This window comes from Mercenaria mercenaria, chromosome 11 (genome assembly GCF_021730395.1).
Source record: "Mercenaria mercenaria strain notata chromosome 11, MADL_Memer_1, whole genome shotgun sequence".
In the NCBI taxonomy this organism is placed as follows: Eukaryota; Metazoa; Mollusca; class Bivalvia; order Venerida; family Veneridae; genus Mercenaria; species Mercenaria mercenaria.
The window spans coordinates 6,140,041-6,157,027 of NC_069371.1; the positions used below are offsets into that span (position 1 = coordinate 6,140,041).

At 36.0% G+C, this 16,987-nt stretch overlaps 1 protein-coding gene across 3 annotated transcripts in view; it reads right to left on the reverse strand.

Annotated features, from left to right (window-relative positions):
• Positions 1 to 3,585: 3,585 nt before the first annotated feature.
• LOC128546984 (116 kDa U5 small nuclear ribonucleoprotein component-like) overlaps positions 3,586 to 16,987 on the reverse strand; it is a 110,570-nt gene continuing 97,168 nt past the window's right edge. For all 3 annotated transcript variants that reach the window (XM_053518454.1, XM_053518455.1, XM_053518453.1), the window contains exons 12-26: positions 16,110 to 16,301; positions 15,631 to 15,721; positions 15,024 to 15,159; positions 13,915 to 14,042; positions 12,936 to 13,129; positions 12,272 to 12,383; positions 11,463 to 11,603; positions 10,145 to 10,238; positions 9,359 to 9,449; positions 8,533 to 8,746; positions 7,993 to 8,080; positions 7,440 to 7,558; positions 6,492 to 6,586; positions 5,091 to 5,352; positions 3,586 to 3,822 (exon numbers count right to left, since the gene is read on the reverse strand). In XM_053518454.1, the coding sequence (XP_053374429.1) occupies positions 3,727 to 3,822; positions 5,091 to 5,352; positions 6,492 to 6,586; positions 7,440 to 7,558; positions 7,993 to 8,080; positions 8,533 to 8,746; positions 9,359 to 9,449; positions 10,145 to 10,238; positions 11,463 to 11,603; positions 12,272 to 12,383; positions 12,936 to 13,129; positions 13,915 to 14,042; positions 15,024 to 15,159; positions 15,631 to 15,721; positions 16,110 to 16,301 (2,053 nt within the window). In that variant the 3' untranslated portion in view covers positions 3,586 to 3,726. The remainder of the gene's footprint in view (positions 3,823 to 5,090; positions 5,353 to 6,491; positions 6,587 to 7,439; positions 7,559 to 7,992; positions 8,081 to 8,532; positions 8,747 to 9,358; positions 9,450 to 10,144; positions 10,239 to 11,462; positions 11,604 to 12,271; positions 12,384 to 12,935; positions 13,130 to 13,914; positions 14,043 to 15,023; positions 15,160 to 15,630; positions 15,722 to 16,109; positions 16,302 to 16,987) is intronic.

A 16,987-nucleotide genomic window follows, 5' to 3' on the forward strand; every position in this document is an offset into this window, starting at 1 on the left:
AGAACGAGTAGCTTTCAAAGATTCAATTCCATTTACCAGTAAGTGAGTTTTGTAGGCAGAGAATGCTTCTTCAAAGTTGAAGCCGGTAGGGGATACCAATTCACAATAGGGGATACATGTACCAATTTTTTTTGGCAGAATGTGTTATTGTTGTCCACAAAATTCTTCCAATGTAGCTCAAGTTATTAAACTTGGATGTGGACTTGAAAATATCTTACATGCCTAAATTTTTTTATTTAAAAAAAGAAAAAGAATCAGACATGAAGACAGAGGGACGGCAATCCTATCATTGCTTATCTTAAGTAGGAATGAAATCCATTCAGTAATAACAGAAATAGAGTGACACTGCATCAAAACTTTAACCTGAAATTCTAAATTAAAGGGGGAATAATTCATGAAAAATTTGTGCAAGAGTGATGCACCTTATGTCATATGATGTGGATGATGATGTTGAACAATTATTTTAAGTTTGAATCATATCCTATTAGTAATAACAGAGATAGGGAGAAAGTGCATCAAAACTTTAACCCGGAAATCTTAGTGAAAAGGGGGGGATAAATCATGAAATACTGGTGCCAGAGTCATGGCCCTTATGTCAGACGATGTGGGTGATGATGAGGAATAACTATTTCAAGTTTGAATCAAATCCATCAAGTAATTATTGAGATAAGAAGAACAAGAGGACCATGATGGTCCTGAATCGCTCACCTCTTCCCACATGACCCAGTTTTGAGTATGACGTCGTTTTTTCTATTATTTGACATAGTGACCTAGTTTTTGAGCTCATGTGACCCAGTTTTGAACTTGACCTAGATATTATCAAGATAAAAATTCTGACCAATTGTCATGAAGATCCATTGAAAAATATGGTCTCTAGAGAGGTCACAAGGTTTTTCTATTATTTGACCTATTGACCTAGTTTTCGAAGGTACGTGACCCTGTTTTGAACTTTACCTAGATATCAAGGTGAACATTCTCACTAATTTTCATGAAGATCTCATGAAAAATATGGCCTTTAGAGAAGTCACAAGGTTTTTCTATTTTTATACCTACTGGCCTAGTTTTTGACCGCACGTGACCCAGTTTCGAAACTGACCTAGATATCATCAAGGTGAACATTCTGATCAATTTTCATGAAGATTCATTGAAAAATATGGCCTCTAGAGAGGTCAAAAGATTTTTCTAATTTTAGACCTACTGACCTAGTTTTTGAACGCAGTTGACCCAGTTTCAAAATTAACCTAGATATCATCAAGATGAACATTCAGACCAACTTTCATACAGATCCCATGAAAAATATGGCCTCTAGAGAGGTCACAACGTTTTTTCATTATTTGACCTACTGACCTACTTTTTGATGGCACGTGACCCACTTTCGAACTTGACCTAGATATCATCAAAATGAACATTCTGACCAATTTTTATGGAGATCCATTCACAAGTATGGCCTCTAGAAAGGTCACAAGGTTTTTCTATTATTTGACCTAATGACCTAGTTTTGGATAGCACGTGACCCAGTTTCAAATTCGACTTAGATATCATCAAGGTGAACATTCTGACCAATTTTCATGAAGATCCATTGAAAAATATGGCCTTTAGGGAGGTCACAAGGATTTTCTATTTTTAGACCTACTGACCTAGTTTTGGACCGCAGTTGACCCAGTTTCGAATTTGACCTAGATATCATCAAAATGAACATTCTGACCAATTTTCATGCAGATCCCATTCAAAATATGGCCTCTACAGAGGTCACAAGGTTTTTCTATTATTTGACCTACTGACCTAGTTTTTGAAGGCACGTGACCCACTTTCCAACTTGATCTAGACATCATCAAGGTGAACATTCTGACCAATTTTCATGAAGATCTCATGATACATATGGCCTCTAGAGAGGTCAAAAGATTTTTCTATTTTTAGAGCTACTGACCTAGTTTTTGACCGCACGTGACCCAGTTTCAAACTCGACCTAGATATCATCAAGATGAACATTCAGACCAACTTTCATACAGATCCCATGAAAATTATGGCCTTTAGAGAGGTCACAAGGTTTTTCTATTATTTGACCTACTGACCTAGTTTTTGAAGGCAGGTGACCCAGTTTCGAACTTGACCTAGATATCATCAAGGTGAACGTTCTGACCAATTTTCATGAAGATCTTGTGAAATATATGGCCTCTAGAGAGGTCACAAGGTTTTTCTATTTTAGACCTACTGACCTAGTTTTTGAAGGCACGTGACCCAGTTTCCAACTTGACCTAGATATTATCAAGGTGAACATTCTGACCAACTTTCATAAAGATCCCATGAAAAATGTGACCTCTAGAGTGGTCACAAGCAAAAATTTACAGACGGATGACGGATGCCGCGCGATCACAAAAGCTCATCTTGTCACTTTGTGACAGGTGAGCTAAACAAGAGCACCGCCTTGCGGGTGCTGACGCTCATCTGATTTTTTTTTTATAATAGAAATATTGTCCTACCCATGATTTTCTAAGTCTAAAAAGGCCCATCACTCTTGCAAAAAGCAGGATAGAGTTATGTTTCTTGATGTATAGTGTCCACTTATGATGGTGAAAAACTGTTGCAAGTTTTAAAGCAATAGCTTTGATAGTTTTTGAGAAAAGTTGACTTAAACATAATATTCAACCAAGAAAATGATTTTTCTAAGTCCAAAAGGGGCAATAATTATTGCAAAAAGCAGGATGGAGTTATATTGCTTGCTGTACAGGGTCAGCTTATGATGGTGAACAAGAGTTGCAAGTTTTAAAGCAATAGCTTTGATAGTTTAAGAGAAAAAGTTGACCTAAACATAAAACTTAACCAAGAAATCTGATATTTTCTAAGTCCAAAAGGGGCCATAAATCTTGCAAAAAGCAGGATGGAGTTATGTTGCTTGCTGTACAGGGTCAGCTTATGATGGTGAACAAGTGTTGCAAGATTTAAAGGAATAGCTTTGATAGTTTAGGATAAAAGCTGACCTAAACATAAAACTTAACCAAGAAAACTGATTTTCTAAGTCCAAAAGGGGCAATAATTCTTGCAAAAAGCAAGATGGAGTTATGTTTCTTGATGTACAGGGTCTGCTTATGATGGTGAACAAGTATTCCAAGTTTCAAAGCAAAAGCTTTGATAGTTTAGGAGAAAAGTTGACCTAAACATAAAACTTAACCAAGAAATCTGATATTTTCTAAGTACAAAAGGGGCCATAAATCTCGCAAAAAGCAAGATGGAGTTATGTTTCTTGCTATACAGGGTCAGCTTATGATGGTGAACAAGTATTCCAAGTTTCAAAGCAATAGCTTTGATAGTTTAGGAGAAAAGCTGACCTAAACATAAAACTTAACCAGGCAACGCCGACGCCGACGCCGACGCCGACAACCGCTCAAGTGATGACAATAACTCATCATTTTTTTTCAAAAAATCAGATGAGCTAAAAAAGAGAAAGTGTAAAAAAGCGAAAAAAATACACTAGAGCTGATTCTTTCGGTACACATTTGTATGACAAAATTATTCATGTGTTTGACTGTCTTTGATTCACTCATGTTAAGTGCATGTACGGAGTAAGAAGAACATCTGAACTGCACATTCTGCTTCATCTTTAATATTTCCATAACTGTCTATCTGCATCAGAAAATTTAATTTTTCTGACCACCAACAATTCATTTATAGTGCAGTGTATCTGGACAACTGGTATTTGCATGCTTTTTGTATCACAAATACACGATTCTACATAGGATAACTGAGCAGCACATCTTGTTTTGCCAACTCCAACAACATAGGATCGTCAAAGAACTTGTTGATACTAACGTCTTCACTCAAACCCTGAAAATATACAATAAATCCTTTTCAGCTTGTTAATAGTTGCAAAAGTTATTATCTAGAAAAAATTATGTAAGAATTAGATAACAAACAAGAGCACCGCCTTGCGGGTGCTAACGCTTCAACCAAGAAAATGATTTTTCTAAGTCCAAAAGGGGCAATAATTATTGCAAAAAGCAGGATGGAGTTATGTTGCTTGCTGTACAGGGTCAGCTTATGATGGTGAACAAGAGCTGCAAGTTTTAAAGCAATAGCTTTGATAGTTTAAGAGAAAAAGTTGACCTAAACATAAAACTTAACCAAGAAATCTGATATTTTCTAAGTCCAAAAGGGGCCATAAATCTTGCAAAAAGCAGGATGGAGTTATGCTTCTTGCTGTACTGGGTCAGCTTATGATGGTGAACAAGTGTTGCAAGTTTTAAACGAATAGCTTTGATAGTTTAGGATAAAAGCTGACCTAAACATAAAAGTTAACCAAGAAAACTGATTTTCTAAGTCCAAAAGGGGCAATAATTCTTGCAAAAAGCAAGATGGAGTTATGTTTCTTGATGTACAGGGTCTGCTTATGATGGTGAACAAGTATTCCAAGTTTCAAAGCAATAGCTTTGATAGTTTAGGAGAAAAGTTGACCTAAACATAAAACTTAACCAAGAAATCTGATATTTTCTAAGTACAAAAGGGGCCATAAATCTTGCAAAAAGCAAGATGGAGTTATGTTTCTTGCTATACAGGGTCAGCTTATGATGGTGAACAAGTATTCCAAGTTTCAAAGCAATAGCTTTGATAGTTTAGGAGAAAAGCTGACCTAAACATAAAACTTAACCAGGCAACGCCGACGCCGACGCCGACAACCGCTCAAGTGATGACAATAACTCATCATTTTTTTTCAAAAAATCAGATGAGCTAAAAAGGAGACAATTGGGAACTATTCAAGATTTCATTATCATTTCATTGCCATCTTCCACTATATCAAGTTTTATTACATTCCATTTAGTCATTTTAAAGTTATCGTATAAAAAAGTATGATGGTCAGATTGAATGGACTGTGTATCTTCCCTCTCACAATCATGGTGGAGGATATTTAGAAACTAAGAACAAAATACAACTTAGTCAATCCTGCCTATGAACATATGACTGAAAAAATTCCCACCACTTTTCCTACTGTGATACAACATACTAGTAAGCATTTTGCAACAATCTACAGTTAACTGAACATTGACTGGAGCCACAAGAGAGTATTTCATGTTTTAACCAAATAAATTTCAACCAACCTTTCTCCTTCTAGTCTTGACCATAAACTCTCTGGCTAGATGTGTTGCCGGCTGGGCCTCCAGGGGTCGGATGTGTATACTCTTGTCTAGGGGATCACCAGGGACTATCTGCCAATGATGAAACACTGACAGACAGAATGCCTGACCCTGCGTGTGTGTTCTTAGATCCGTCTCAAACCCAAAAGAGTCGATGGCTGGCAGGAAAGCTTTAATGGTATATAACGGAGATCCAGGTACTGGGGAATCTTGTGTAACATGCCCTCTGAAATTAAAGCATTAAATGTGTAAGACTTGTATCAATAACACAATCATCAATAACACAATCATTATCCCTAAACTGTCCAAAACAGATCATAGTATTAACCAGATGAAAAATATCTAAAATTCATCTAAAGAATATGCCTGCAAGTCCTACATTAGGTGTCCCACTAATAGAAATTTACTTATATATCACAAGCTAGCAGTATAGCTTTCTTACAAAAAAAACAACACAAAACTACATTTAAGTGGGAATTCAAATCTTCAGCAGCATGTGGGGCAACAAATGACATAGTGAATTGCCAGAAATACTTGGAAACTGTAACCCTGTCCATAAGATGTATGGATCTACATGATTTCAAAGATAAAAGATTTGTAAACTGCTTTAAGTAGTCATTTTTCTTAAGAAGAGCAAAATAATGTGCATTTAAATTACAGCAAAGGTACCTTCATCAAGATAAGATAGAGAAAACATCATAAAATTTCCAAAAACAAAAATCATCTTTGCATTGTAATTTGCATTGAATGCAGTGTTTTTTTTCAACAGTATTTCAGCAAGTACTGTAAGTTAACTTAGCTAGTGTTCCTGGATTCCATTCTAGTACTGATTTATTCTCTGCAAGAAACTGAAACTGACAACCATGCCACATAAAACATGGAAGATTCTCCACAGGTAACTGACAACTTTGCAACATGAATCATGGGTGGAATATTCTCCACAAGTAACTGACAACCTTGCAACATTAATCGTGGCTGGAATATTCTCCACAGGTAACTGACAAACCCATGCCACATGAATTATAGGAGGAAGAACTGACAAACACATGCCACATGAATTATAGGAGGAAGAACTGACTGACAAACCCATGCCACATGAACCATGGAAGAATATCCGTAAGTAACTTACATTCAAACTACATTTATCATAGGTTGAATATTCTTCACAGGTAACTGACAACTCACCACATGAATTATAGGTGGAAGATGATATTTCAGACATATTGTCTTCTATTAAATCACCACAGAGAAAATTCAACTCAGTACACAGATCATCAAATTCTTCCCTACTTGGCTAACTTCACAGCGATCTCAAGAGATATAAAAATGTTATTTGAAAAGTGAAGGTTAGGGTCATATACAAACCTTCTTCTGGCTAACACTGTGTACACTGCTGACACACAATCAGCTGGTGCCAGTACTTCTACAAAGTAGTAAGGTTCCATCATCCTTGGGGTCGCCTGAAATGATTCCATATGTGTAGTCTATAAATATCTATTGAACAAGTAAACTATGTGTCTTTATTTTACTAGATCAATCATTTTGATTATCTATGTAATCAAAAACCAACAAGTTTCAACTTTTACCTAGGATCCAAGGATACAAAACCAAAACTGGAGACCAGTCTATTAAGAATTCTAGCACCTGATTGGCTAATTTTGAGCTCAATTTTGAATCTGACCAATCACTAAGCTGTATTCTGAGACTGGTCACCAAACAATATAATTTTTACTAGTGACAAAATCTAATTCTTAAGGTTAAGATTGCAAATTCTTTGTAGTTGATTTTTTCCAGTGAGCCCTCAGATTAGCTCCTTATTGTTTGTTTAATGCGAGTTAAGGACCTTCTAAAGCATTACTTTAGTTCTGTAATAAATGCTGCCAGTTATCCCAATGCAGTACTCCTGATTCTGTACCAGTAATGTCAACCTTTCTGCTACTAACTGACAAATTCCCACATTAATCTTAGGTGGAAACTAATGATTTTAGACAAACTTCTGTGATTGCTCATAAAAACCTTTCTCCAATAGTTCTACTCAATCTATATTGTGTTCAGCTCTAGCTACAGGTGTAATTCTGTAAATGGACTGCAGCTATTGCTCTCCATCAATCTTTTTACAAATATGTAGTCCCTAGCTCTACATTGTGAAGCAGACAAACAGTTTGGTGGAAAGATGAAACTGACCCTCTTTAAGGCAGACTTAAAAATATTCCAGTTTTGACTGTTAATGTTATCTAAAAGTTAAGTGGCTAAAACTTAATTGGTAAAACTCTCCAGAGAAAGTAGCGCCTATGAATTGATAAACCTATTTACCATAAGGAATGCTGAGTAAGCTACTCTTCTAGCTGTGGGTATAATCTGTCCCCCACCTCTGTGTATGGGCTCCTGGGCTATCACTGCATCTAGGATCTTAAACTTGACATTACGGATTGCTGAAATAACAACAAATTGCCACTCTGGACTTCTATAACACAATAAAACACAAAAATACTATTTCATGTTAATAAACTATAAAATCATGTAACCTGTACAAAATTGGAAAATTCAACTTGCTATAAAAAATTTAAATTAAAGCATTGGAATGTGAAAACTGTTTACAGACTGATAGACCTCTTAAACCTTGCAAAATCAAATCGAAGAATATGTAAACAAAAATCAAATGAAACATCGATCAAAATCAGTAAGCAGTTGATCTCTGAACTATGATGTCAAAAGTTCCAAAATGGATAGAGGCATGATCCCCCCCACCCCCATATGACCTAAGTACTGTTTTCTTGCTTAGTTATCAGATTCAACAGTTGTCTGGAACACCCAAAGCTTTCTTCACAATCCAAAGCTTAAACATACATAAATGTAGGCTACTTACGTTCATCACATAGAGGACCTTCTCTGGTGGCCCACTGGAATCCCTGTACAATACTATCCTTTACAGCTCCTAACAAACTCTTGTCCACCTGTAGTAGTTGTAATATAGTCAAAATCCAGAATAAACATACTTTTTAAAATTATCTGTACAGTTTTCTGCAAATGTTTATATGAAGACAAAGCAGATTTAACTATTAGATGTGCGTGCACGTGCCTGGAATACTAAATGCTTATATTTCTTTTAGTGAAAGTCTCCTGTCAGGGACATATATCCTATATTCTCGAGATTCTAGATTACTACTACCGCTAATTCAATTGAGTTCCTGTAAGACAACCATTTTTTGGATCCATTTATGCCACATTCTGCTATTGCATATGCATATACTCATTATTCATACATCTCTCACACAAGAAGCTACCAGTTCCTTGCAAAATACTAGTTATTTCTTGCTAGAAACACCTCAGTATAACTTAAATATTTTGTACACAACTCATTTCGGTAACCAAGCCTAGACACTAAAGAAGAATCTTTTTATCTTACTTCAGAAGGTAAAGTATCGTCTACAAGGATATTTGGTCCTGTAGCATCTGGTCCAAATGCCCATATAGATCTGGCAGCTAGAAGATCCCAGTCGTACTTAGTCTGGAAGAATTCTCCGAGACGTTTTCTTGGCCATGTGATCTGTACCACTTCATTCTCAATATCCTCAGCTAAGCCTTTCTCTAGCGGCTCGGCAATCATTGTTAACTTATTCCTAAAACAAATTCAACTTGTTTAAAAAATTTCACTTATAAACAGAAATTAGCATTTGCACCAATACTTTTAACAATTACTTCAAATCTCACTTAAGACAGTGTAAAACGGGACTTTTTAGCATTTTACAGTTCTTTTCCTCACTTTACTTTAGAGTAACGTTACTGACACAACATCTCAAAGCCATTCACTGTAAAACATTTAAGTAAAACCACTGATGAAAATGAGATATACACCTTAGGATAAACAGTAAACAGAAACTCATGGCAACAGCCGGAAGAGTGCACAATAACTGAAGTTATGTATAAGTATATAACAAAAAACTTTTTACACAGAAATTTCTGGCTCAGACCATCCTGCCAATAAAGATTTTGTCTTTCCAAAAGCTCATCACTGATTATTAGTATTTAAAGTGTATAACATACACCATACATACTTGGTTCTACCTATGGGAAAAATCCATTGCAAGGTCTAGTGTGCATTAAATGTATCACTGGTCTGTGTTTTTCATAAAGGCTGTCATTCGTTAAGCACCATATTTATAACAAAAGAGTGGTAGAAACTTGTTCTCATTCATAGCTTGCTAAAGATTTGTGAAAAAGTAAGTACTTACTTTTTGTTTGGAGTTTCAGCAAAACATTTCAATGATGAAGTTTCTACAACAGTTTCACAGAATGACACAACAGGGTCTGCCACTTTTATATCTGAAGATACATTAAAATTACCTATATAAGGAATTGCTCTATTCATTGAAATGGTGTACCAGTTATGTTACAACTGATGTGTACGTGCACTGACCTTGGTTTGCAGGCATGCTCCCAAGAAAAAAATTGGGTTTTCACATAAAATGTGTAGGCCTAAAGTGGGGAACTGTGGTGTAGAGGTAAAAATGTTGGCCCATTCAACACAGAGACTGCGAGTTCAGCCCAGGCCTTCTTAAATGACCAAAGTTCTTGTTTTTCCAGGAAGCAGGCTAAATAGAGAGTAAAGTAAGCTTCTAGCTTTCATAATTGAGTGAAATTAAATCTAATTTTGTATAAACTAAGGTGCCTTGTACCCTGTAGAAAGCTGCACCAAGGCTTTTCAAACATGGTCTTTTTGTACTACTGAAGCAGCAAAAAGAGTTTAATAGTATGGCAAGGTGAGCAAACTTGTTTATGGTGATTTATCTCAAAAGACAGGTAAAAATTCAAAAACATGCTTGAAAAAGTTTCAAATCTACTTCATTTGCAAGAAAGTTTATTTATTCAATATTCTTACGTAAACATGAGAAAGTCTGTTTTAAAATCTATCAGCCACAGGAAACTATTTTAAACCATTTTTTCTTTTGATGAAAAGAAAAATCTCATTTCAGTAAACCTTGAAAATGGTACTTGCTACTGAGCAAAAGAAAGCCTACCTATTTCTGAGTACATTTTTCTAAGATCATGCATCACACAGTCAAGATAGAGTTCTCCAGTCCCCAGAATAATGTGTTCACCAGACTCTTCAACCTGGAAAATATCATTATTAACACTGTATTTTATACAAATATATTTACTTTACCTTTCTGTTGAGTTACAAGTTTCCTTTTTAGAAAACTCAGAAAATTTTTCAGTTCAAGAAGGAGTTTAAAGCATAAATTTGTCTTAAAATTAGGAGTGATTTACCACATTTATTTAATGTAGCCTTACCCATCACACCCCCTTCCCCAATCTCCAAAAAGGAGCATTTAGCATGTAAAGAAATGCATCTTTATAAAACTTTTCATGAGAAAGCAGTAAATAGGGAAACTTTGACCCTCATGTTTGTTTCTATATCTTATGAGCAAGTTAATATACAGAAACTTAGAAATTCATCATTGCATTTCTTGTACAAACAAGAGCTGTCTCCATAGGATGACACATGCCCCCGATGGCACTTTGAATGAATAGTTATTGCCGATGTTAGAGTTTAGGACCTTTGACCTGGAGCTGGGACTTGCGTGCGACACGTCGTCTTACTGTGTCACACATTCATGCGTAGTTATTTTAAAATCCATGCATGAATGACAAAGATATGGACCGGACACGCCCATCAATGCACTATCCTTTAATGTCCAAGTGTGACCTTGACCTTTGAGCTACGGACCTGGGTCTTGCGCGCGACACGTCGTCTTACTGTGGTACACATTCATGCCAAGTTATTTGAAAATCCATCCATCGCTGACAAAGATATGGACAGGACACGCCCATCAATGCACTATCCTTTAATGTCTAAGTGTGACTTTGACCTTTGAGCTACGGACCTGGGTCTTGCGCGCGACACGTCGTCTTACTGTGGTACACATTCATGCCAAGTTATTTGAAAATCCATCCATCGATGACAAAGATATGGACCGGACACGAATGCACTATCATGAAAAATGACCTTTAACGTCTAAGTGTGACCTTGACCTTTGAGCTATGGACCTGGGTCTTGCGCGCAACACGTCGTCTTACTGTGGTACACATTCATGCCAAGTTATTTGAAAATCCATCCATCGATGACAAAGATATGGACCAGACACGAAAATTGCGGACAGACTGACAGACCGACAGACTGACAGACGGTTCAAGAACTATATGCCTCCCTTCGGGGGCATAAAAATCCAACACAGACATATTTCAAAACACATTAAAGCCATATTTTATGCTGAAAAGGGTTGCCACATTTTGCATCTACTCCTGTAAACACTGTTTCACATTTTTTTTCCATACCTTTGTTGTAACAAGTGGATAACTCTTGTTAACTTTCCTAAGACCGTCCAACATTTTAGGTAACTCTGATGGGTTCACTGGCTCCACAGCTATTTTGATTACAGAACTTGTGTTGAACTTTAATGGTCTGAATATGTGAACCTGAAATGTAACAAACAGAGAAGTTATCAAGTATAAAGATACACTACAAATACAGTCAAACCTGTTTTTTAAGAGACCATACTTTTGAAAGGACAAAACATGGTCTTTATTTGCTAATTAAAAAGCGTTGTACAGGTTAAATTTTGAAATTTTAACTAATAGTCTTAGCAGAAATCTTCTGTTTACAGGATTTTCAGCACATGTTCCACTGTAAAATGACTGTTTCATCTATTTAGCTGGGTTAACACTACTCCTCAAGTATATCCCAGACATGTCTGACTGTCAGAAAATCTACAAACTTCTTATACTAAATGCTAGCCTGTACTCCATAAGGTAGCTTTAAGTTTCCAAAATGTTTAAATGTTTAACATGTTCACTTATACCAAATCCAAATATCACAAAAACAAACACTAACCCTATACATTTTGTTTCACCATATTACAGATCAGGAGCTTATTTCCCTCTAAGAGAAGTTTCATTAAAATCTACATTATAGGAAAATCTTGCGCAAATGTTATCAAAATTGTGATGTTCCCATAGATGCCCATCCAAACATGCAGAACTACCTTATGAGAAATTTCAAGTTTAGGACTAAGACAAATTTAGAGGGTTTGTTTCAAACCTAAAATTCAGCTTCATCACATGCTCTCATCCAATGAAAGACTTACCTCCTCTGGAGCTGAAGTGTCTGTAATTGTCGCTGTTTTAACAATAGGCTGATCAATGCCTTCAATAAGGATCCAGTTCCCAGCTGGTACCCTGTTCACCTCTATCTTATACCTGTAATATAATTAATGTAAGTTTTTACAATAGGTTGATCAATGCCTTCAATAAGGATCCAGTTCCCAGCTGGTACCCTGTTCACCTCAATCTTATACCTGTAACAAAATCAATGTAAACTTTTACAATAGATTGAACAATGCCTTCAATAAGGATCTGGTTCCTGACTGATACCCTATTCACCTCTATCTTTCATCAGCAACAAAAATAATGCAAGTTAAATAATCCCCTGAAGTCCTTAATAAACATCACATAAGATAAATAGGATTTACTAACTATTCCTGGAATTTTAACTAGAGTGCCTAGCTCTTCCAATTCCAATTAGTTGTAAATATACTTAAGCACATCTGACACAAGCTATTTGGTGTTTTTCATCAACAGTTGCATGTAACCTTTGCTTCGCCTTTAGACCAAACTTGTGTTGTCTTGACTGGTTGTGTAAAACTTTCCCTACAATGCTGACTTGAATGGTCTAAGTTTTCACAACTCATCAAGCTTCAATTGTGCTTTCTTAGAGTATGACTTTCTCTTCTAAACCAGCAAAGTACAAACCTGGCTTCTGAGATCCAAAGTCTGCCAATCTGACCGAACCTTGAGTCTTCCTCATCCTGTAATGTGTAGTTTTCTCCCAGAATCCTCACTTCCTGGTTAGCATACAGTGTCCCGCTGATGACACGACCAAACACATGAAAGCATGTAGCATCTTGGGTGGGGTATAACTTTGTTGTATGTACCATAAGTGGACCCTGAAAGTTTATATACATGAACCAAGAAATCAATTACTGAAGCTTGAAGTGAAATTATCCTGTCAATGTGAATTATTGTAACTACAAATGAATAAAAAAAAGCAGACAGGAAAGTGAAAACAGTTTTGCGCTGCAGCAAAATACTGCAGGACACACAGAACTGGTAGATTCTATACTTTCTATTCAACATAAAATGACAGACTTTGGCCTAGTTGTGCAAGTCATGTAACAACAATTGCACGAGATGTTTTGCTAGTTTTTGCTAATAATATTTTCCAACAGTATTTGATATAACTATTTGGTGTTTTTTTAAGTCACACCACCACAATTTAAGTCACATGGCCAAGTTTAAGAACTGAGGAAGGCCCAAAGGAACCAGTCACCTTCCACAAAACTCATGGTTGTGTAATAAAAGAAGATGCAGGTAAAACATCCACCCCTGCTTTAAATCCCAAAGTAGCACCATTCCCAAATATCTATGAAAAAAACTATCACAAAAATTACAAAATATATTGGAACACAGAAGCACTTGTTCATTATTAAGCTAGACAAGTGTCCCAATAAGAACCACATCACAAGAATGGAGCATTTGTCTAAGGCAATCAGTTAGCTCAGCTGGTAGAGCACCTGTCCTATAAGGGTGGGTCCTGAGTTTGAGCCCTAGATTTACTGAACATATTTCTCACCCTGTGACACATACACTACAGACTTGGTAAAGTTTTCAAAACTGTCAAAAACTTTATGACATTTTCTTTATCAATTACGATATCAAGACCAGGACTTACATCAGAGTCACATTGCACCATCATATCTACGAGATCTGATTCCATTGGTCCAGTATATATGTGCTCTATCTTACTTCTAGCATTGTCCAGCGGAGATTTGATATGGTCAACACACATGTCCACAAAGCCTGAAACAACTTCCTATAATTAAGATCTAAATCATCACACAAGTGTAAACTTCTGTCATATGTACTGTGAAATCATTCAATTTCCTGGACATGAAATTTTGCGGTTTGTCTAAAATGGCTATTTAATTGGATATGAATTTATGGATTTCAACCTTTGAACATAAAATGAATGGATATTTACTGGTTTGCTGGGATAAGATTTCCTAGACTAAGTCAACGTTGAAATCAGTCATCCAAAAATATCAAAATTTTACAATACTGCAAAGAAATCAAACCAAAGCATGTATAAACTGCTGACAGGGAGTACATGCATCTAAAGGTTTCTTTCTGGTAAAAGTTTCTTAATTAGGTGACAAAACTCTATTTAACATTTGTACAGTTTTATGAATGTATCTTTAGGTGGCACATTTGGTAAACCCTTCTATTACTTACAATGGGTCATAATTATTAATCATAAAATAGTGATAAAAGTCAAAAGTAATGAGGGCTCTACAATTCTTTTAATATAGTTCATTTAGCTAATGTGTGTGTGTTCAGGTTTAACGTCTTTTTCAACAATTTTTCAGTCATATAAACGATGGTGTCTATTTGTAGCAGTGAACACAATGTCCAACTTTATAGTGCTGCCTCACTGGAATATCACGCCCTAGACACGTGGCATGATACCCCACCCAGTCACATTATACTGACACCGGGCTGACCAGTCCTAGCACTATCCACTTAATGCTGAGCGCCAAGCGAGGAAGCTACTAGTACCATTACGTCTTTGGTATGACGCGGCCAGGGATTGAACCCACGACCTCCCGCACTCGAAGCGGACGCTCTACCACTAGGCTACCGAGACGGTCATTTAGCTAATGTCAATATAACACAGCATGCTTAAAATCATCTAAACTAATTGTACCAGGGCATGGAATCAGTTCCTTTAAACATTGCTACGTTGCAATGACAGTCAGGAAGTTAGTAGACTACTATTTATACCCGTGAAGTCACCAAAGAATCTTCGACAGACGATTCTCATGAGAGGTCTGATGTTGAGTTTCTTTTCCTCACTGGTAAGGGAGATACCCAGCTCATCACAAACCCTTGGTAAACTGCTGTCTACATCACCTACAATCTACAATACACAATAATGGATTTAGAGGGAGCAGAAAGAAATTGAGTAAATGGATAAACACAAAAATACTTTACATAAAACACTATCAGGATAAAATTCTTACTGGCAGACATATCTGAAGCAGAAGGTGTAAAATAAAATGCTTTAGGAATTCTGCAGATTCTGAAAAGTGACCATAGACCTCAAAATTGGAAAGGGTCCATGGTAAATTTGCTTTCTCTGCTGTAACTGTGACCTTAACTTCTTACTCGGTTCCCTCAAAACAAATTTGAATTATTTAATGTATACGGTCTATGTGCTTCCTTAGTATGAAAACTGTTGGTCATGGAGTTCTCAAGCACAGTCATTGTGACCTTGACCTCAGTTATTTTGAATGAGATGGAGTGTAAAATGGCTCTAATTCACCAAGTTAATTGTACAAACACCAACAAGACTTTAAACAGAAATCGTAGAAATTTGGTTTGGAATTACCTGTGCAAATATTTTATACAATGGTTCTAGAATGAACTCTACGAAGCTTCTCTGTGCTGAGCTGTTTGGTGGTTTCTTGCTAAACTTTCGCCTGCAAACAATCAGTGATATATACTGTTATAAAAAGTGAATAATTTTCATTATCTGAATTTGATAATTCAGATCTTATCATGTTAAGGTGCATTATGAAGAAATGCAGACTATTTTAAAGAAAACAATCAAACAGACACACATAACAAAATTACTTAGTTGATAGATCCTTCACATAATTTCATGTATCTTATTTCAGAAACAAAATTTTTTGCAAGCCTCTGCTGTCCATGACAAAATATATGTTTGCCTTTTAACTAAAAGTACAATTTTGCTACTATTATTTTTTCTAACATCTAATAAATCTGGTAACTTTTGGTTCAATGCAGAAGGACCTTGGCTTTAAAGTCTTTACAACTAATAATTATAATCTAGCAAAATCAGCTTACGTTTTACTGTTGAAATATATATCTCCCCATAATCTTCTTGCAAATTCTTTTTCATTTATTCCGCCATAGGTGTCAGAATATATTTTAGCAAAAGAGCCCAGTGTAAAGCACAGTCTGTAGTAAGAGCTGGCGAAACAGACATTGCCAATCAGTGGCGACACCTGCTGGCCACCTTCTTCTTCTGTGTATAAACTGAAAGTAATTACAAGCAGTTGTATTAAATATAATTATGAAACACATTTTTACAACACTGAATCCTGGTTTCTTATGGAAAGAGAAAGTTTGGTCGAGTACCCTTGAGTTGTGCAGATGACATGTTAGTCTATATTCAGACACTCCAGCTAAACAAATACTATTCAAAGAATTGATGGAAGTATGAGGTCAAGATATTACCAGAGATTTTCAGACAAAAGAAGAAAATAGATAAGACAAATTTACCTGTATCTATGGATTAGGACAAGTCTTGCACTATATGGCAATGTGTGACCATGATGGTAAGCAAGTTTTGAAAGTTTCAAAGCCATATATCAAACAATCAAGACAAATTATGGAATGTTATGCGAAACCTAACTAATATCTATGTCAAACAAGAACTGTTTGATGACAGCGCGCTCGACTATTCGAGGAATTGATTAAGAATGGGGTCAAAATATTTCCACGGATATTCAGACAAAAGAAATAAATAGATTAGACAAACAATGTTCCTGTATTACTTTGATTTCGATGTCTTGCACTAGATGGTAATATATGAGCCAATTTCAAAGTCCAAAAAGGGCCATAATTCAGCCAAAATAGTTATGTACTCTTGCCTACAGATGGACATCATAATGATAAACAAGTGTTCAAAGTTTAAAATCCATATGTCAAATAGTTTTGAC